Genomic DNA, 22345 nt, shown 5'->3' with positions numbered 1-22345 from the left:
TAAGCCAGGATACTATGGAAATGTCAGGAAAGGAGCACTTGTAATAGATGAGAATGAAAACCCCCACTTTTCCCACCACATCTGTATTATAAATGCACTTATAAATCATTCCAAACCCAGACTGCTAGTTATGTTTTCACTAGTATTAGGTTCAAGTAAGTATTTTGGTTTCTGTGGGCTAAATCCTGAACTCGTGATTGAATGGGGATGCCCACAGGCACCAGCTCGGGATCAGAGACGTGTTTATTACACATTTATATACAGAGTTCGTAAAAAGATGATTGGGACCCCACAGAGCTGGTCTGTGACAGAACAGACCATGAGCATACTTGAGGCCTAGGAGTGGCAGGGAATCCAGGCCTTAGTAAGCAATTATGATTACTTCAATAAGCAGCAATGGTGTCTTCCCCCAACCTGTAGCAGTGCCTGGGATTGCCCCGACCCAGGTGTAGGACCTTACACTTGCCTTGGTTAAACTTCATACGGTTGGCATCGGCCCACCTCACAAGCGTGTCAAGGTCCCTCTGGATGGCATCCCTTCCCTCCAGCGTATCAACCGAACCACACAGCTTGGTGTCGTCGGCAAACTTGCTGAGGGCGCACTCAATCCCACTGTCCATGTCACCGACAAAGATGTTGAACAGGACCGGTCCCAACACCGATCCCTGAGGGACACCACTCGTTACAGGTTTCCAACTGGACATCAAGCCATTTACCACAACTCTTTGCGTGCGGCCATCGAGCCAGTTCTTTATCCACTGAGTGGTCCATCTATCAAGGCTGTTGTCTCTGCATATATTGGGTCTAGTCAGAAATTTTGTTTAGCCTGGCAGGATTGGAAAGGACTACCTAGTTTTCAAGCCCAATGTTGTATTATCAGGCTATGTGATTTCACTACAGCTCTCTACTTTCCACAGGGTGTGCTGTGCACATATGTACCACACCACAGGTCACAAAACTCCCAACACTTCCCTAGAGCAACCTTTAGGTCTTAGTGAGAGAAAGAGCCAAAAAGTCCTAGCAGTAATTGCCCACAGAAAGAGGTTGACTGTGGCACCACAGTCTATTGCAGTAGCAAGATCTTTGTGACCGAAAGATTTTGTGATATGAAATTCTCAACTGATTGTGGAAAGCAACCATGCTCCCTATTCCAAAGGAGAGAACCCCCCATCTTTCCTTCCTGGGGTTTCTGACATACTTCTTGGGGAAGGAAGGAGGGAATTATTTCCTATTACCAAACACGAGTATAGTTTGTCCAGTGCTGTGTACTGGGCTGAGTGCATTAACATGTTAACATCCCCTACATCTGGGCAAAGGAAGAGTCTCCACTGTTACAGCCTGTCACTTGCTGAGTGACACTTCTATTTCCACTTCTATGGAGTGAGAAAAAACCCTAAATCCAAATTTTGCATTAAGTTGCATGAAGTATTTCCTGCATAAGCAGCAGAGGCCTTAGGCATAGAATCAATACAGGATAAATGTGTCACACACAGATTGCAAACTCAAGCTGCTCGGATGTACTGAGACAGCAAATATCCAGGGTTTAATCTCTCTTAATCTCCCAGCTTGAGGAATTTTCCTGCATTCATATACATACCCTCCCATAGACTTATCAAGTCTACCTTAAAATAATGGTAGTTCCTTGCCTCCCTCACCTTATTTGGTAGACCAGTCTAAATCGGCACTCCTCCAGTGGCTGGGAATCATCTTCAGATTGCCTGTCTCATTTATCCATGATAACTTTATGAAGACTTGATCCTATGTCTTTTTTCCTTGAACTTCAAAGGCATCTGCAAAAGCAGCAGATTTTAAACTGCATTTTGATCAGGCTCTCTTAAAAGGGACCAAAGCAAATCTGACTCATGAAGAAATAATACACGCAAACACACCCCCCAATATTTCACTGAAATGTAGTGTAGGGAAAAACCTCTTTCACAGCTAAGTGAAATCCCAGTGTTAGTGAAACGGTGACTTTGGATTTCAGATTTAGGAAGAAGGGGAAAAGGCTGTTTACACTCGCTGGTTTTTGGTTATAACTCAGCAAAGGCAGTTGTCCATTGGCATCAGCTTCCCGGGACTTCTGAGTGGAAATGACTTAGCCAAGAAAGAAAAATTAACAGGCTGCTCTGCCCACATGGCTTGGTTGATACACGCTACCAAAATGTGCCACCTCTGATACAAAACAAAATGCCTGAGCTTACACTTACATCAAAGGAATCCTGAGTATTTAGTTCATAACTTAGGAGATGACTGCAGTGGTAATATTTGGTTGTTCTGCAAGGCTTTACAAGAACAAAATAGGGGAAAGTTAGCTGTTAATTTAGTAGTAGTTTAAATGTAATTGGCTGCAGATGCACTTTGTGATCCAAAAGTTAGATGTTTATCTTGAACCAACAAATGGCTGTACAGCAGAGTTCTAAATAGGTTTGCCTGGACCTTTTAGAATAACCAAACCCAGGGGAGATTGGTATGCAAAACTGTAAACGCAAAGACAATAACTATTTATTAATGGCTATAGAATATGATGGCTGTTTGTGTAATGTGAGCACTATATTATGACAAAAGCTTGGCAGCATCAGCATGTTTGAAAGAGAATTAGAAATGCTTTTCTTTCTTAATTCTCCTCTCCTGCTGGTTTTAATATGATCGACATTGTGGTTTGCAAGAGTTTGCTTCAGACACTTTTGCCAGAGCTTTAATTTACATGGAGCAGAGCTGACGTATCGGTGATACCTCTTACCCGTTACTGACAGCACATTATTCCACCAGTTCTAATCTGATAAGCACAAACGCTTTTCTTTCCCTATCAGATGTCTTTCCAAGTGTCACAGTTACAAGGTGAGGCAATCCTTTTGCCACAGAACCCGAGGAACTACAGAAAGCCTGAAAATACGCAGTTAAATTGCTCAGGAAGGTTTGAAGAAACACAGGGTACCTTATTTATTTTCTGAAGCAAACTGTTGCTGATTTCAGATTAGCACATTTAACTTGTGCACTTGAGAAAACCCAAATTATCTCTAATTAAAAATGCCAAGTAATTACACCAAGTTCCTAAGAATGACATTTTATTCCTTCCTTCTATGCATAATCTTTAAGCAAAAAAGACATATGAATTGAATTAAAAGTCATTTGATTTACGTTGAAATAAAATGTTTGGTTTATCCTCCTCTTGTAGCTAAATTCATGTACCGATATTGAACAAGACGTACTAAGTGAATGCTTAGCTATACAACAGCTCCACACATCTTCACAACACATCTTGGATGGAAAGTGTGGTAGATCTGTAGGTCATCATGATTTAATTACAGGTAAGAATACTTCTACTAAGTATGGTGCTAAATATGTCATGTAATAGGGGATTTCAAATAGAAAAGCTTTTGGGTCTGATTTGCCACTATGGAAGATGAAAAATAAAACCCAAACCAGGAAATAAAATGAAATAATTTTGGATTTGTTTGCTAAGGCCTGCCTGTTTTTTTTAGCAGAGTTAGTCAGCCAAATAGCTCCTATTAATTTCACATAAGGGGTGTAGCAGCCCTGCTAAAGGTCAGCCTCTGTCCATTTAGAAGTTTGCCTTGGCTTGAGCAGAATGCAGGTGCGTGAGCTTTGCTGAAGCCAAACGACTGCTCTAGCAAAGACAAAGGCATGCAGCCATAAGGGTTTCCAGCTCTTCAGGAGCTGCAGAAAAGTTGATGAGGCTGTGTATTATTATGCACTGTGTGGTTACAACAAATAATATGGTGATGTATGAACGGAGCGAAGCTTGAATGTGAAATGTCAAACATGCTGGTTTACTTATATTTTCTAGTATTTAATCTTTCTTTCATTCCTTCTTGTCTGTCTTTTCTTTCTTGTGGTTTGAACAAGAGCTGGCCCCTTTCAGGGACCTTAGGCTGTTCCATACATTTTATAGGAAGAGAAAAAGATGCTTCCATTCCCTTCTGCAGAGAATAACATCTAGATTTACAACTTTTGAACCTCAGGAGAGGATCCCAAATCAGGGATGTAGCAATCTCAGGTTCTTTGTTTATCTAGCTGAGAGAAAGAGGAACTCTCAAAGGCCCTGAGTTTAATGTGATCTGCCTCACCCTGTGAAGGCACCCGTATCCCTCCACTGATTCTAGAGATTAGTGTGGCGAACCTTTCACTTAGGTGTTTTCACTCTCAAATCTCTGTCCATATAACTATTTATCCCCTTTTCTAATTGTCATTTTATTCTCAGCTTCAGCAGCGTCATCTATCAGTGCATTGCAGAGCTCTCACTTGGGGCTTGGGCTTTTACTTTTCTTCATAAATGTTGCACTTGAAACTTACAGGTGATGTTCCATGAGAAAAATATGCACACAGACATGTACCTGGTCTGCTCTGTGGAACCTACTTTTAGAGAACCATTCATGTTACTGCCTTTGAAGCTTCTCTAATACCCATTTTGAGATGGATAACCAATACTATGCACAAAATTCCAGATTGCACCATTCACTTGATTAAGAAGCTGTCATTGTTGTGTTTTCCTGGGTGATTCTCTGTCATGTTCCAGATGCCCCCCAGTATTTTTTAACTCATTTCTTAATGACAGCTGTGCAGTAGAAATGGGATGGATGTATGGTGGCATTTTATATCTTGCACTTCGTATGGTCTGGAGAGAATCTCCAGAAAAAAGATGTAACAAATATTAATCACTTTTTCATTCTCTCATTGTTTAACTAATAATGCATACTAAGCCCAGTTTTGGACAGACTGTTCTTCATTTATGGGCAGGAATGTGGAAGCTGGTATACTGCATGCTATGCCTAGGAGTGGAGGACAGTTTGAATCCTAAAATCATAGAATGGTTTGGGTTGGAAGGGACCTTAAAGCTCATCCAGTTCCAGCCCCCTGCCACGGGCAGGGACACCTTCCACTACAGCAGGTTGCTCCAAGCCCCTGTGTCCAACCTGGCCTTGAACACTGCCAGGGATGGGGCAGCCACAGCTTCTCTGGGCACCCTGTGCCAGCGCCTCATAGTAAAATACTTCTTCCTTACATCTAGTCTGAATATCTCCTCTTTCAGTTTAAAACTGTCACCCCTTGTCCTGTCACAACAGGCCCTGCTATAATGCTTTCTTATAGTCCCTCTTTATACACTGAAAGGCTGCAATAAGGTGGTCTCCCCAGAGCCTTGCTTCCTCCAGGCTGAACAAGCCCAGCTCTCTTAGGCTTTCCTCACAGGAGAAAGTCTTCAGATTGCAGAGCAGAGCCAAGGTGAGACACAAAAGGCAGGGATGCCATTTTTTAAGACTTTTCTTTCAAACTTGGTCAATATTAGAAAAGTTCAATGCTATTAAAATCCAAAATTATTCATAAAATTATTTAGCTTAGAACTAAATTAATCTTGATTTAAGATACACTTTATCCTCTTTCAGTTCCACTGTGGAGGAGAAGCTTGACTTGGTATTACTAAATACGTTTTAAATTGATTTAGTAACTGAGTACGAGCTTTCCAGCCAAACCCTGGCTTGTTTCTGTTGAGGCTTAGAGAAATCCAATGGTAACCTGGGATTAGAAAACAAAAATGCCTGGTGCTAGTTCCTCTGCACCAGGGGAAGAGCTGATGCACTTTATTAATATATTTTGCTTTGTAAGAGCAAAGTAATAAAGTAGTAAATATTACTTAGGCAAGATCTTAAAAATTAACCCAAGAAATGCATCCTGCTTGACATCTGTTCTTTGTAGTTCAAGTTGCACTAAAATGTTGGAATGTAACTGGTGAACAGAATGGAGTAGAAAGGGAAATAACCCATCATTCCAATATTGTTCCCCCGGGAGCCTGCACTCACGGTTTCTATGTGGCTCCTCGAAAAGTGGCAAAAAGCTGGAGAGACTTGGGAGTATTATTTCCCTTCTCTGCCTCTGTCATTTGCACTCTAAGTATCTGTGGGGGCAGCACGTGGCCTCTGCTCTCCACCCTCGGCATGGCTTGGCCTCTCACTTCCAGGCAGGACAGGAGAGACCAGCAACATTTCCCTCAGAACAAGCTGCACTTAAGAACCTCAGAACTAGCCTCGGATTTCAAGTGACAACAATAAAACAGGAAAGAAGTTATTCGCTTGCAGATAAACAGACCATCCCTAACCTCTCAGTGTCATTTCTGAGAACCTCTTGTGAAATGAAAGATTTTGTCTGTCTCTGGCTTTCTCTGATATGATTTCTTTGCTGATTATATCAGTCCATCACCAGGATGTTGTAAAAAACCTAGTAAATCTTCCCCAGTGCTTCCATCGGGTCACCCCATATGAGACCCCATCACATGCACAGTATGAAGAAGTGCCAGGGAAAATAAATCAAGATTTGAAAGACTGTTTTACAGTGAAACAGAAGTTGCTTCATACTATGTGTAGTACAATTCCATAGGCAAATCTGTTCCTCTGTCATAATTTAAGGCACATAAACTAAAGTGCTGATCTTTACAGAATTAAATCATAAGGACATTCCTGCTGCCACCTATAGTCTGCAATGGTTGCACATTTGCTCTTTCAAATAATCAGAGACAATACTTATGGAGAAATCAGCACATATATATCCATATACATGGATAAATACAGCATATGATGTCCTCTTGATTCCACTTGAAAATATGAAAATGTTCATGGTTTGGGGTTTTTGTTTTGCATTTTGGGGTTTTTTTTCCCCTCCCCTCCCAAAGAAACCACATTATTAATGTGCAGAGCTCTGGGCTTTAGGGATCACTTGGATTCCTGGAGAGTTTCAGTTTTGTCTTTCTCCAAGTTAAAGCACATTTTAAATATGTCAGGGATGAAAACCAATCACAGAAAAAATGAAATATTTCAAAAGCTCCCATCCCTTGTGCCTGACTTCAAAGCAGGTTTGTGCTTCGGGTAAGACAGTGAGCAAAAGAATGTTTTGCAGTCAGAGGAACCCATTGTTTCCTTAGATCTTCCTCCTTTTTCCCTCCTCATAACTAAGATGCTTCACGGCTGCACACATTCAGCTCTAGCTGTGAGCTCGTGTCGCTCTCCCTGCAAAGGAAGTGTCTCCATTGAGGTAACTCCACTCGGGCATTTTCTCTGGGCATGTTTTATTATTGTTTTTCTGGTCTCAGCATAAAGCCGGGTTAAAAAAAGGCTGCTTGTCACAGATGCCTGAGTACTGTTTTGGCAGCAGATGTTAAGGTTAAAGGCCAAGCCATTTAAAATATTGATTGATGACATATATTTACAAGCTAAGATGGTCAATGCATGAAGAGGCCCATGGTGCACAGTCCTGAAGTGGGTTGCACTTGCAGGAATAGTCATTCCTAACAGCTCCAAAGGCTTCTGTTTGACTTCAGGTACTCAGAATATTATAGCTCACTGCTGAAAAAAAGGAAGAAAAACTGTAAAAAGAGCGAAATTAGAAGTATTGAAAATTATACTGAGGCTGGAATTGCAACTGCTCTTCTCTCCTTGACTTCATCCATTGTAGAGGCACCTCATTTCCTCAAAGGAGCAAAAGGATCTGCATTAAAGACAGCATTTCCCTCCCCTCAAACAGCTCTTCCTTTCTGTTCGGGCTTGGCAGTGGGAAGGACATCACACCCCCTCATAGCAGCAGACACCTCCTGCTTCCCTGAATGAGGCAGCTCACCCTCTCTTTCCTGATAAACAGCCATTGCCAATACGTCCTTCTTGAAGCACCATCTTTGGGCTTAACACCCAGGAACATACCAGTGGGTAGACATGGAATCAGTGACAGCAGCTCCAGACTTTGAGGGCCTGAAGTCTGGAATAAAAACATGTCAAAATGAATTCCAGTAGCAGCATAAATGGCTGAGAGCTGATAGCATTCATAGTGCCAAGAACAGTGTCTTGCACAGTGCCCATGACCACAGAAAGGTCTGTCCCTCTGAGGAACGTTAATGTTCTGTTGGAATGCCCTTGTTTTGCACTGTGTAAGAGAAATAACTTTTAACTTCAAGTAAGTACCAATTTGGTTCCCAATGACTCAACAGAAATGACTAAGGTCTCATTGCAGACTCACACGGACTCTCATAGTAAACCCCATCGTCCATTGTGTGTGCCACATGGCCCTTGAAGCACTCAATTATAGGCAGACACCCCATGCAAGCAAAGCAAGTGAACAATAGGGTTGATTCTTTGTCTATGTTGGCTGGTGTTTTGGCTTTCTCTCTATCCAGAAGCTTCAGGGGTGGGTGCAGCCCTCACCAAATGGTAAGCTGTGCAGTCTCAGAACCCCACCACCCAGCCCAGGAGCACACATCACTGTGTCTGATGCCAGCTCCCCCATTCCCCCACTAGCCCTGTGCCTGAGGGACACCTGCCATACACATCGGGACTCTGGGTTTGGTCTCAGTTCCTTAGGAAGCATGGCTGATGCAATCATCTTGCTCACCTCTCTGCCCACATGTGTGTCAATCCCCTTCCCCCCAGTCTCTTTTGAAACCCGTGAGCCAAGCTCAGCAACATTTGACAAACGCCTCACAGATAATTGCGTTCTGACAAGTTGCATGAATACTGGCAGCTGGCTACCAGAGAGTGGCACCCAAAATTAGTGTTCCCGCTGCGGGAGAGGCTCAGCTGTGACACATGCTGCTTGGCAGGAGGCAGCACACGTGGAGCACCACATCTGGCAGTGTCACAGGGGACAGCTGGGTTTACCCTCATGTTGCGGTGGGCTGTTGATCGGGTGATGCTGTGGACAGGGGTGTCAGTGCAAGGGGAGCCGGCAGCTTCTGGGCTGAGGCAGCACAAGCTGTGGTGTGGAAGGGGGGTGAGGGGATGTGAGAACAAGAGGCTCCATGTGTCAAACGGAGTGTAAGTGAAGGCATTGTCGTAAGTAAAAGATGTAGGAAAACTCATTGATGAACAAACCCTACAAGCCGCAGCACACACATGCTCCAAGCAGGGACCTTTTCCAGAGGAGGTGTGATCAGTAAGTCAAAAGATGGATAGACTCAGGGTAGATGGAAGAAGCCCTGCTTTATCTAAGAGAGAAGGTCCACGCTAGACAACTCTTCAAGCCCAACAGTGGGCAATGAGTGTCCACCCCAGCAGTTCCACAGATGGGTAAACTCCTCTGCATAGTGACTGGGAATGACAGAAACTCAGGGTGACAGGGATCCTGGTTTCATTTGGTTTTCTAATGAGGTGGCTTTGAGTGCATGGGATTATGCAGGACTTGCCTGCTAGACCTATGGATAGGGGAGGTGTTTCTTTTTAACATCTTCTTGCTTCTCTGGAGGAGTATGTTGATTGTAGGTACTCTGCTACTCTGTCTTTCTCATTCACCTCAAGCAAAGAATTGAACTGTGCTCAGGAGCTGCGACAGTAAAGAAGGGGCCAGGAGAGACATCTTTAACATTCATAAACTGTTCTGGGGTGGGACTGTAAGGTAGAACATTTGAGTGTGTTTACTGGCCACCACACTGCTAAAACTACCTTGTGAGGGGTTTTGAGTTTTTTGTGCAAGTTACCGACAGGGGCCACCAATAGTCTGCCAGCCTTAGAGAGCATAAACATCTTGTTACAGGTTCAGTAGTTTCTTCTGCACTGTGCTGCCAATATACCTGCACTGTGTGTTGTAGGAATTGCAGCTGAAGTGTGAAATGACACAGTACAGACAAGGTCAAATTGGTATTTGGCTCATCTTCCAAGCCTGATAGTGAATGTATGAACAGTAAGGATCTGGGGGAGTGGAAACTATTGTATTATAAAATGGACTGAAGCCACCAGTAGAAAAATACCATTTTCAGAACATAGCATCTTAGCTACTGACTTACTGTTATCAAAAGAGGCTTTGACAAATAAATCCTAGCATCACCTGGGAACATCTGACTTCTTAAAGCCCCTTCTGTCTGGCTTTCAGTGCAGAAAGCAAGTTGGTTTCACTGGCTGACTGACAAATGTTCTGTCTAGTGGGAGACAGAGATGATGTGGTTCATTTTTGTTGCTTTAGATCTGTCAGCAGCTGAGGACTCATTGTTCATGAGAGGTTTTTGACTCATCTTAAGTCCCTGACAAAGGTGGCTGGAATCTTGCCTTAGTGGTTCTGCTCTTCAGAAACAGATGCTGACATTCAGCCATTGCTTATCTGCCCAGAGGGCTGTCACACATTCCCCACAGCTCCAGATTTTCATGTTGCTTTCTGGATGTTCCATGTCACTGCAAGGTTTGGGAGAAGTGCCATCCAGAACCCTGACAGTGACACGGGACACAGGCAGCAGAGCTGACACACAGCTTCCTGAACGTGTAGCTCTGCACACAGTGAGCGGGAGAGGAAAGATGGGTGCTACAGGAGGAGAGAAGGCAAAGACCATAGGCCTCAGAGGAGGTGTGAGGTTGTCTGTGCCGTATAGCTTGACACTATGGGACAGCAAACTTCATTTGCTCCCCACAGCCTTCAGAATAAAATGTGAGTAGCTGCTCCAGTCCTCCACTGTGTGCAGATTCCCTGGCCAAAACGCTGGGAGATGTGTTGTAGGCAAGCTTTAAGAAGAAGAGAATGGCAGAGAAATGGAGAAAAGAAACACTAGGCTTTTTCAAGAATCACGGAGAGCCCTTTTTCCCCCTGCCATAGGGTGGCATTTACAAACAGCATTTGTAACTCCAGGCAGCAAGCACTTCTGTGAGCTTCCCTTTCTACAGAGACCGGCCCCAGTGCAGTCTTCATGCCAAAAGTTAGTGTCAAGGCCCTGACCCCCAGGTAGCCTAGAGTGTCTTAGTGCATGGCTTAGTCTTTAGAAGGGATACTATAATTAAAAAAACCTAATCCAAGAGTCCTGGACAAAGCTTCCTCCACAAACTATGTACTTGAGTGCATGGTAGACACTTGGTGCCGGACTGCCGTGGTAGAGGCAGAGGTAGAGCCAGAATGGCTACTCTCCTCAAAATGGAACATCAACACTCCCTCAGTACCTCTGTGTAAATCTTTTGTTTTCATGGTCTCACTAAATATTTCTCCTGCTTGAAAGTCAAGTTAAAAAGTTTGAAATGACCAACAAAGAAACCTCAGGTCCTGACCCCCTTTATGCAAACACAGGGCTCTGAGTTCAAGTGTCTGATGTGATGTTGGTAAGGTATCAGGTACCACTCTGCTGTCAAATGAGCTCCATCATGCTGCAAACAACTGAGCACTGCAGGTTCTCACTCTGAAGTGTGATAAGGGCAGGGTGAGAGTCCTGCCAAGTCCTGCTGGCTGGCAGGAGTGCTTACAGGTCTGCAGTCAGAGCAAGGAAGAAGTGGACCACCTGAGGGCTAGAGGAGAGACACATGTCAAAATGCCTTGATATGACTTTGAGTGCTGTTCCAAGCACAGCAGGATTCAGTGACATACTGGGGCAATAAGTAGGTGACTCCCCCAGCCGAACTGGGCTGCTGTGTTTGTGTCTCAGGGTTGGGTGGGGGAATAGGGAAGGAGTTGGGGACTCTCCAGGACTGATTTGGATGTTTTCTTGCTTATTTGATTTTGCAAAATGCTGTGTGTTCACAGGCATGTACAGTGGCTCCAGCGCTAACCATAACGGTCCCTCACCAGGTATATTGCCACCTCCTCATGACATCCCTTCAAGACACCATCCACTCGACTCTACACTTTCCAGCCCACATCACCACCAGTCACCGTTGGAGAGTGCCAGGGACGGGTATGTGTGTGAAACATGATAACGAATGATCAATTGTTTATTTTACTTTGCATGGATGCTGTTCCAATGGAAAACACTGGCCCAAACTAATTTTGTTTGGTTTAGAATCAGAATAATTTAGTTTTAAAGAAACCTCAGAAGGTCATGTCATCCATCCTCTGTGCAAAGCAGGGCAAACTTTGACTTTACTATCAGATTATTCAGGGCCTTGGCATTGTCTTCAACAAAACACACTAAGATATTGTTTCTTCATAGCATGCACTCGCATTTAGATTCTGGATTTTCTTTATTCTTCCTTGGTGACTTCTGACAGGTTTGTGTAAGTGCAGAGAATTTTTCTCAGCTCAAATGAGAAATCTCTCAAAGGGTAAAAACCCCAAACCATGACTCGCTTAGGAATAAGGCAGTGTTCGCCTTAGTAAGACTTATTTAGTGTCAGAGCAGCAAGCTTTCTCACTTCCTTGCTCTCTGATAAGATTTTCTGTAACACATCTCTCAGCACCGGGCATTAACCAGTGACATCCTAATCAGGGAAGAGTGTATTATCACTCTGATTGTATAGATTGTATTGCTACAGTACGGATTGCATTGCATTGCTACGGTATCTCAGATTTCTAGAGCACCATTTGCTCAAGGATATCGTAACATCTCAACAGCAAAGAATCTCTGTAAGCCACAAAATTATGCTCTAATCTTTTTGCTCACGTTTTTTTTGGCACCTAGCTTCATGCAAATTAAACATCAAACTTACAGTTTTATTTCCCAGCACTTGGGACAGGGAGGGGACTCTGATTTTGCTTTACTGATGGGAACTTGGGATACAGAGAGATTAAGGGATTTACGTTCCTAAAAATACTTTGGGGTTCTTTAGCAAATACAGCAACCAAATTTAGAGTTTTCTCATCCTAGTCCAGTGACTGACCCATTGCCCTTGTAGCAAGCTTAGCTTCTATACCCTGTTCCTCGGTCAGCCATCTCTTCTGACCTATGCCAGTAGCAGGTACCAGTGCTCCCTCCCAATGTGTGATGCCTGTCTGCCCATCACAGCAATGGACTCATCCTGTCCCTGCCACATAAGATGCCTGTGTCCAGCCCTTTTCCTTCCCTGCCCTGCCCACATTCCTGGCCTTGTATTTCCTGTTGGCAGACTCATGCCCATGGCAGACTCATGGGCAACAGAAGGGATTTGGGATGCTGATTTAGATGGAAGTTATACCAGATACATATGAAGTTTTCTGTAGTGGAGAAGGCAGTGAGCACAAATAGGAAGAACGGAGACAGTCCAGAGTGAAGGTAATCCATAAGCTTTTCTTCCCCTGCAGAATGGGACTACTTGAGCCTGGAGGAGCACTGCTCCCCACTGTGCTGCTCAGCTGTTTCTTCTTTGAATTGGTTCCTAGGGGAGTTAAGGCAAAAAATCCCAACAAAGAATGAAATGAAGTAAGGATATACTATGGGAAGGATTTAACAGGCTGTCAGGGAGGTGGATTTGTTTCTGAGGCATTTCACAACCAAGTACTATGCATAAGAAATGAAAGCAAAGACTTGACCAGACTGAGGGCAACAGCTAGTTTTCCAGTTTGAGAGGCCTGAAGCTCACTGACAAATTCTCCCTGCTGCCCCTCGTGTCTCCATTCCAGAAGCACCATACTTGAGTGAGCTGACTTTCACACTGAGCTCCTTCTACAGCATTTTGATCATTTGCTTAGACCAGAGTTTATGCCACAATTGTCTCTGCTGTTTTCAGGTCTACTGCAACAGCTATTCTTTCTCAGAGGAGACAATGGTGCTAATTTATTATTTCACTGCCTCTACACCTACATAATGTAAAGTCTTTGCAGAAACACTATAGTTAATATCCTATGACAAAATGTAAGAGTGTGATGATAACGGATTTCTAACCATGAACCAAACATCAGAAAATGGAGAGTGGCATGTATTTTTGAATACTTATTTTAAAACAGGGTATCTAGTTTCATGACATAATTACTTGGAATTTTTCAGCATCTCAAATACCCTTTTCTAAACTCAAAATAATCCACATTCAGCATTGTCATACCCAGTTCAAGATCCTTTTGCTGTCTCTAATTGTTTACACTTACATTATTAATGACTGCTGAAATAAAGCCCATACATGACATTTCAATTGCAAGTAGAGAAACTTAGTGTGAACTAATAGGCCTTGAATTTCATTTTGCACAGTTTTGTTTAAAGCATTCATCCATTTAACTGGGCAAAATCACTTAATAATCTAATACTTGGAGCCACTGAATTAGAGAACTGTTACACTTTTGGCCAGTTCATAGCAGTATGCTATTACTCACATAAAATATACATGGTTTACAATAGGAAAGAAACACCCACCACTGCCTCTCTTCATATTAGCTGCTTTCTGGCACATGTAGAATGTTTTGCTTCATTTGTCAGCTGTCTCAGCATTCATGTTTAAGTAAATGCAAAGAATTTCTATACTGTGAATCAGTCCGATGACAAGCCTGGATTGCATAGTTTCAGTCTGTGGAATGAACCAAATGATTACTATCAAGAAATCTAATTACTGAGTCATCAAATATGCACGATGCCAAAAACTACACGAAGCAGAGTACAAATAGTCTACTCAAGTTTGACATAAGATTCAGAATTTGATTTAAAAGGGTTTTCTTATTCTTTAAAAAAAGCCCTCTGTTACACCACCCTTTGCCAAAGTCAATACCAAGTGCAGCAGTCAATTTTCCAAATGGTTTACTAAGACATTTAAATAGTTTGACAAAATTATCTAATTCACTTGAAAATGTTCTAACAAAATCTGACTTCATTACCAAATGTATTTATACTGGCTTTATACAATACTGAGAGCATTTTTTCAACTTCTGGCATGAAGTGTATGCTAGACCACAATTTTTACTCATATTGATACTAATTAAACTAAAAATGTGTGACTGAGAAATACTTTGGCACCCAGAAAGTGGGTTTGTCATAATCCAGGTTTACATATATATATTTATTTTTTATTTCAGGTAGCAAAGGTTTATTTTAGCACTTCTTGTAGCCCGTGCCATGTGTAATGTCTAACCCACTTTCATTTTGCCCATTGCAAAAAATAGTGTGATTTGTAGTAGAATGAAGACAGAAAAACAGCTTTTGGTATTAAATCTTAGGTGCATGTTGCACTTGGCTTTCTTTCTACTGTTTTTTTAGCTGTTACTATCTAAGTCATTTTAAAATGTACTTAATTTCATGTGTAAACTATCTCTGTAAATTCCAGTTTAGAATATTTAGTGTGATAAATTATCAGCTTAAATGAAAGCGATAGGACCAAAGTTAAGTGAGGTTGAGTGGTGGCACCAAGTTAGGGATTTGCACCAATTTAGCTTAATGACCTAACAAGGTCACTTTGTAGGATCTGAACACGGTCCCTCTATATGGGACTGAGGCCCTCTGTCACTTGTGTTGCCCATAACAAACAGCACTTATGTTCTCCAAAGAAGCTGAGGGTACTGACAAATAATCACTGTATTGGGAAGGTTGATGTGTCTCCAAGGGAAAGTGAAACTATTTTTTATATTCCTGTGGTAATTTAGGCCATTTCTGCTCTGTAAACACAACAGTAAATGAAGAACTAGTGGGATTAAGACATCTGTGATGTCCACAGGTGATGATTAATGAGAGCTCTGAGTCTAATCTTGTGAGCCTTTAATACAAGGGATTAAGTAATCAAGGTTAGAGGAAGGAGCTTACACATTCCCTTTTGCTGGGGTTCTCACCAGCTAACTGTAACCAGTTCAAGCTATGTTCCAGACCCCCCTGAAGAGCCACTTCACCTATAAAAAATCACAAGAAACAGGACTTAGGAACAATCAAGTGAAAAGAGACATTTTAATCAGGCTGCTTAAACATCAGAAGTTTCGTTTGCTTGCTTCTTAGCACCTGTTAAGTCAAATTCCACAGAAGTACTTTAATGTAAAGAGTTCTCTGTTAACAAGTTGGTCCGTCATTTCTCTTTACATGAAGTAACACCAGGTACACAGAGCTTCCCTTCTTGCTCAGCCAGGGAACATCAGATTTGAAATTCCTGATACATTTAAGGTTGAAAACAAATATGCAAGATAAAATCTTGGTGTGTTAGATTTGAGTATACAACTACCATGTTACATATTGGCAATAAGAGGCTGTAAGTGAGCATCTACCCACGTTTCAGCCCTGTTATTGCCAGGACCCCCCTCAGGTGCCTCCATTTCAAAGCAGAACATGGTCCAGCCCCCCTACCTGCTCTCAGTGAGCTGCAGAGCTGGGAGATGATGATGCCATATAAAGGGTTTGGTGGGTGCTTGCTCATCAGATGAGATCAGACTCAAATTGTGGTTGTAAGAGTCTCACTGTTGTTTGCAAGTCAGCCAATTTTCTGGAGCATGACTGTTTCTGCAATAAGATTTAAGAAATTGCCCCAAAACCAGTAAAAGAAATGGGAGAGATTCTTTTCAACACACTATGCTATCTCCTTGAAGTGCCAGAATCCAGGCCAGGTAGGAAGATATATTTGTGTACCTAATTCTCATTACTTTTAAGAGACAATTAAGTGTCTTAACTACTTATGTCTAAGTTTTATTAATCTTTAAGTTTGTGAACTCACATAAATAAGTTGAGCAGGAACTGGCATGTTGCTAGAACCTTTGTAGGAAACAAACTTTTACTCTTGAGAAGTACTCTGAAGAACTAAATACCTCCACAGTTTTTATAACGGTTCCTAGGACCAAGGAGATACATCACTCATTCATTGTGGATTTCACTGGAGAATACTCTTCATTTATAATAGAATACACAAGTCAGTGTTTTAGTTTTCTTTCAAAAGCACTAAAACCAATAACAAGAAACAGATATCTCTGACAGCTGAAAACATTTTCAATGGAGGAAGCCAAGAACCCATCATAATTTATCTCAGTGTTATGGATCTGAGCACGCAAAAGGGGCATCAGTACATCTGTCCAAAGAAAGAACAATGTACAGGTGTGGAGCTGAGGTTCATGTAACAAAGAAACTCAGTAATTAAAAGCATCTGGTTTCAAATCCCAAATCATTTATCTCATTGTAGAAAATGTGATTAGAATTCATTTATAATCATGTCCAGATAGGCCTATACAGTTTTTTCTCCCCTTAAAGCAAAACTAGCATTAGCATAGGCTTACTTCAACAATACCTGGTTAAGAACAACTTAGTGCTTGATCGTGGGGTAAAACAGTGTTTGGCCACCAGCAGAAATAGGTGGGCATGTATTTCATTTGTGTTTTTAAAAGGGCTGGACTGACATTCATTAGAGCACCTTCATCACTGCACCTCAAAGCAACCTGTAAGCAAAGCTATCTTCGAGTAAGAAATAAGAGCTGCAGGAGAAGGTGGGAGGTTAAAGGAGGTGGTCAGAGTAACTCAGAAAGCATTTAGGATGGATTCAGGCACAGCTCTTCTGCATTGTAGTAATGATTTTAACCATTACTGGTTTTATCTGTAGTTAAATTTACACTTAACACCTGTAAAGATGATATTTGTTTTTTTTCTTTGAATTTTGTTTTACTTTATAAGCAAAACTTCTGCAGTTAAATGTAGACCCTATACACCAAACACAGTAATTTATCATGGTATAACAAATGATTACGTTATCTTAACACCTCCCACTATTTGCTATAGTGCCTTTTAGCCTGTAAACTTGAAGGAAGCAGACATCAGCTACCTGTGCAGAACCTACCTGCACCTGGAAGCATCCTGCTGCATACTTGCCAGGGAATAATGACCTGAAATGACTGAAGTAAGATAGATCAGTCAAGCATGCAGCACACGCTGGATAACAGGAGTAGACGATACCTGTGTTTGATTGCATGTCTTTGTAATTGACTTCCTGGCAATCACTTGAACCTAAGGCAGTGCTCTTTATTTAAATACATTTGATATTTCTTTGACCACATTAATAAGGATTTTTGAAATCTCTTTTTCTGCTAGATTGTTAGCAAGAAAAAGTTTTCAAATTTCCTTTACAGTGGCTTCCACTGTAGTGATTCATCAGCTTCATTTCAAAGATGACTGAACCAACCCTTATGCAAAAAAACGTCATTTAGCTTGGCACAGCTCCCATAATGATCACTCTGATAAACTACTCTGCAGAAATTGCACATACCAGGTCAGAACAATGGGGAGATATGTAACAGAAGAAAATGTGTTTCTGTATATATGTGAGTTTGTCAAGGTAATGAAATGCATCACAAGATACTGAGTTACGTTCTACACCTAACTACACACTTGCATGTGTAGCTGTTAGAAAAGATTGTGAGCATTTCAGAGAGTCACTCTGTACCATGCAGAAAGCTCCTGAGTGTACCAGGAAAGGACCCCTCTGGCTCTTGTGTAATTTTGAACCCAAAGCTGGTTTCATATCACTGTTATTGGTATTATTAAAAATATTCTAAAGCAATTAAATGACCTAAGACTCTTCAGTCACATTAAAGGTCCAGTGGATAGTGTTCTCCAGAATGTTTATGAAGCCCTTCTTACTCCTCATTGCTACTAGCTCCTGCACTCATCTGACACTGCTTAGATTGTGGGTGAGGGAAGATGTACAATTGGATTCAAGTGATCCAAGATAGTATTCTGAATGAAAAACAGCATCTTGTATTTATCTGGAAGCTAGGGAAAGGCTGTCATTGCCTCAGTTGTATTTTAAAGATGGAACACACAGAGATGTGTCACACACAGCATTAGTAGCAGTGCCAGGGATAGATCCAGAGTGTCTCAACAGCAGTGACCTACTCGAGCTGGCCATGAGCAGAGGGAGAACAGAGAAAACCAGAAGCACACCACCAAAAACACAGTGTCATGTCTTGCAGCCACAGAGCAGAGACTGAGGCCTTGTCAGAAGGGCAGTGTGTCACAGCCCAGTGACTCGTTTGCTCAGTGTTTATACTAAAGGGTAATAAAACGCAATGATGCCCGGCAAGATGATCTGCCTTGAAGGATTTATTATATATCAGGGAGGAGGGGGGAAGACGAGAAAGGAAGAAAGAGGGAGAGAAGGAAAAGATTCCTTGCATTCCAGAAACGTAGCCAGAGGCACCTGGCAGTGATTAGTGCAAAGGTTCACCAGGCTTCAGATAGAGTCCGGCTTACAGAAAAAAAGAGTAAAGAAAGAAGTGAAGGGTATAACTGTTTCCTGAGCATGTGCTGACAGAAATTCCCAGAGGGCAAGACCCAGAACAGAAACACGTGGCAAGAGATTGGGCGCTATCCAGAGACCAGATTAGCAGAGCTTTACACATCATTTTTAATATTATGGGAAGAGATGAAAATCAGTGTTAACTTACCTTTTTTTTTTCCATTAAAAAAAAAAAAAAATCTCCTGGTCCTGGAACTGAATTGGACTTTCTCACAATATAAGTAACTATAATGCTTGGGGGAGAGATTTTATGAATGAAATGGTTGGAGTGCTGCAGTTTAGGGTAGACCCTAGTTTCATGGAAAATCTCAGTGTTTGTAACTAGCTGCAATGCTGTACAAGTCAACATAAAACATGGAGCTTCTTTGCTTTGTGCTTCTTACCCTGGTGCTTTAGACGTTTAACTCAAAGGAGTTAAATATAATTCTCAAAGTCAAGATTGTTTGATACAGTGATACGCTATGCATGAGAACTGTACTAGAGAAGGGTCTTATAACCCAAAATATACCAAAAAATATTTGAGATAAGGTACAGATGGTTTTCAGCCTGGATTTGGTCCTGTTTCCACTGAGCCCAATGAGATATGGGTTGAGGTTCTTTGTCTAGCCAAGGAATCTGCCAATCAAGCCATCGCATCACCAAAAAAAAAAAGAGACTTTTCATATTGGAAACGTCCCTATCTTAAACATTTCTATTTTGCAGCTACACTTCATTCCCAGTTATTATTCAAGAATCTTGGTTTGAATTTATTTTCCTTATTGTACAATTTTCAATTCCATTCAATATTTAATAATTAACTATCCTGTATGTAGTTTTTGGCAGTCAAGAGATGATCAACTAGATATTGAAAAAGCTCATCTTAAACCAGCTTAAAAACTGGCTTAGCAATTTCTTGCTCTGTGGTCCAGGAACTACTCTTGAACAAAGACTGGCTAAAGCAAAGTCTAAATCTATCTCTTCCACAGACTAAGTTCTGAGGGTGAATATAGATGACATCAACTACTCTTGAACAAAGACTGGCTAAAGCAAAGTCTAAATCTATCTCTTCCACAGACTAAGTTCTGAGGGTGAATATAGATGACACACATCTGGACATCCTGTCAGAAAGCTCAGAAAAATCAATGTGGATTTGTATTTTTTTGGTTCTTTATGTTGCAATAATACTGGAACAAGACATTTGTTGTGCATTGTGAAAATACACAAATTCCAATACACCTCTGCTTGCTTCAGGAAACTGAAAGTGGCGGCAGGATAAGTAATTCTAAAAGAAGGAAATGGTATTTTAGATGTCTTTCCTATAGATCACTTGCTAGCCCATGGCACACCTAGACAGTTTCTTCACATAGGCCTTACTTACCAGTTAGTATGAACTTTCACTGTCCAAAATACATTGTTAAAACATGATCACAAGAAAATTCATGTAAAAGTCTTACCTGGATTCTGTTTGAGATTCCTAAAGGCATGCACTTTATAGAATGAGAGAGAGGACAGATGCATATCTATCTTGTATGTTTTCAGTTTTAATTTTGTTTTAAAAAATACCTTACATTAAGATCAAGTTTCTGACCATTCCCATTGAAGTGAGTGACAAATGCTTTGCAGTAGAGGTGAGGAATTGGCTCGGTGTCTATGTTTAACACTTGGTTTAACAACACACCATGGGCAGTATCCCATCTGACTTCAAGAGCTGCCCTTAGGAAGCCAAGCATTTGAAGACAGTGTTTGGCATGGTGCAGAATGTGTGCAGTATCAAGGTATGTTACCAAGTTAGGCTCAGTTCTTCCAATAGTTTTCTGTCAGTTGTACGGCTGAAGGTATTATAGAAACAAGATTTTTCTGATTAGTCCCCTTACTTAATTGTCTGCTGATGCATCCTCAGGAGAGGAATGCATTAGCTTTGCAATTCCACCTGAAATCAGAGGTCCCTCAAGACTAGTATTATGTCTTCAGCGCCATCCTACACATGGTGCTTCAAAGGGAGTTTGAAAAAACCCACAATACCTGGTCAATCATATGAGGTTGTATGATGAGTGAAGAGAGAGAATTCCTCTCTGCCTCCTTGGGCGATCAGTTTACATCCTGAAGCACAAGATTTGATTACCCCTTGCTTAGCATGGAAATGTTGGTTTTGGCCATTAAATTATTCAGTCCCTCTTTAAAAACTAGGTATTTTGTTTGATTCTGTGCCTTCCCGTGGCTATGAATGCCACAGGCTAGGGCATGCTGTGTGAGCTAAATGTTCCTTTTGTTTCAAGCCGACCTGCTTCTCTCTGTGGTGCATGCCCTGTTGCTCCTGTTTCTCGGACAGGGTGGAGAGGAGGCCGGCTCCTCCACTGCACCCCTGCAATCTGTAAAACTGCATTTTAAATACTGTTCCATCAGTGGCATGCTCCTAGTTGGGGCAGTTCTACTTTGTAAGAAAGCCCTGTCTTACTATTCTAGCATAGCTTGAGCTGGTTTTAACTCTCACGATAACTGTAATGCATCAAAACTGAACTGGTTTCACCACTCTATGATAAACAGTCATTAATAAGACTCTTAACTGCATCCAACTGTGTCATTCCCTTTCTGTTGTTATTATTGCTCAAGAAAGCTGCACATTATTCCTACAAGACTGCTCTTCCCAAAGACACTGCAAATTCAAAACCAGCCAACACATGTAAGGAGCATAGACTCTTTGGTGCCTGCCTCTCTGGATGACAGGGACTGAGAAGCACCCACTGTCATAAAGTCACCAAAATGAATCTTCAGGTGAAAAAGCTTTTCTACTTGCATCAAATGTTACAGACAGCAAAGTTGTTAGCAATAGCAGTTTCACCACTAGGCAACTGGAATTCTGCTGGATTCAGCAAGGATTTGTTAGTAATTTCATTAGTGTCTGTAGCAGCTAATGGCGAGGAACAAGGTAAATGCATGGTTAACAGCTTACCTTTCACATAACTGACATAAGGTTTCTGATAACGGAGTAGTAAAAGCCTTGCAGTGGGTTAGTCTGTTGCTTGAGTTACTAAGTGCTTTATCATCAAGTATCCTTGTAAGACAGGGTATCACCAGTCCAACTACATCAGCAGTGCCAGCAGTCTGTAAGAACTGTTGATTCCTCTTAGCTTAGTCACAAGGTTAGGGACGTAGCAAAAAGATTTACGCTTCTGAACAGAAATAGTCCATTGAATTTGATGAATTAAGGAAGGATAAGGAGGTTTTTTACATGTGTGTGAGAGTATTTATTTATAAATCTCCCTGTATAGATATATATAGGCACAGATATATATTAAAAGGCCCCCAAAGGACCTGCAAATTTAGTGAATTACACCAGTTACAATTAAAGTAAAATATATGTTATATATTTATTATTAATATCCAAACCAAAGCAAACTGTGGTTGTAGTACAGTATTAACAGGAAATGTCCAGCCTATTAGTTAGTGAAACATATCTGCCGGAGCTACTGCTTGGGAATTTTTAATGTATCCAGCTGAGTTCCTGATTTAAGTACTTCAGAGTTTCTTCTTCTACC

General features: G+C 41.5%; 1 protein-coding gene across 6 annotated transcripts in view; it reads left to right on the top strand.

The window, feature by feature from the left end:
* Positions 1 to 22345, top strand: part of GLIS1 (GLIS family zinc finger 1) — a 204657-nt gene that overhangs the window by 168232 nt on the left and 14080 nt on the right. For 5 of the 6 annotated variants that reach the window (XM_030493502.1, XM_030493498.1, XM_030493499.1 and 2 more), the window contains 2 exons: positions 3176 to 3308; positions 11485 to 11635. In XM_030493502.1, the coding sequence (XP_030349362.1) occupies positions 3176 to 3308; positions 11485 to 11635 (284 nt within the window). The remainder of the gene's footprint in view (positions 1 to 3175; positions 3309 to 11484; positions 11636 to 22345) is intronic. The other variant, XM_030493503.1, reaches the window with a different exon arrangement.

The sequence above is a fragment of the Strigops habroptila genome, chromosome 8 (genome assembly GCF_004027225.2).
Source record: "Strigops habroptila isolate Jane chromosome 8, bStrHab1.2.pri, whole genome shotgun sequence".
NCBI classification, from domain to species: Eukaryota; Metazoa; Chordata; class Aves; order Psittaciformes; family Psittacidae; genus Strigops; species Strigops habroptila.
The sequence above is the reverse complement of the archived record's forward strand: the minus strand, read 5'-3'. Positions and strand labels throughout refer to the sequence as shown.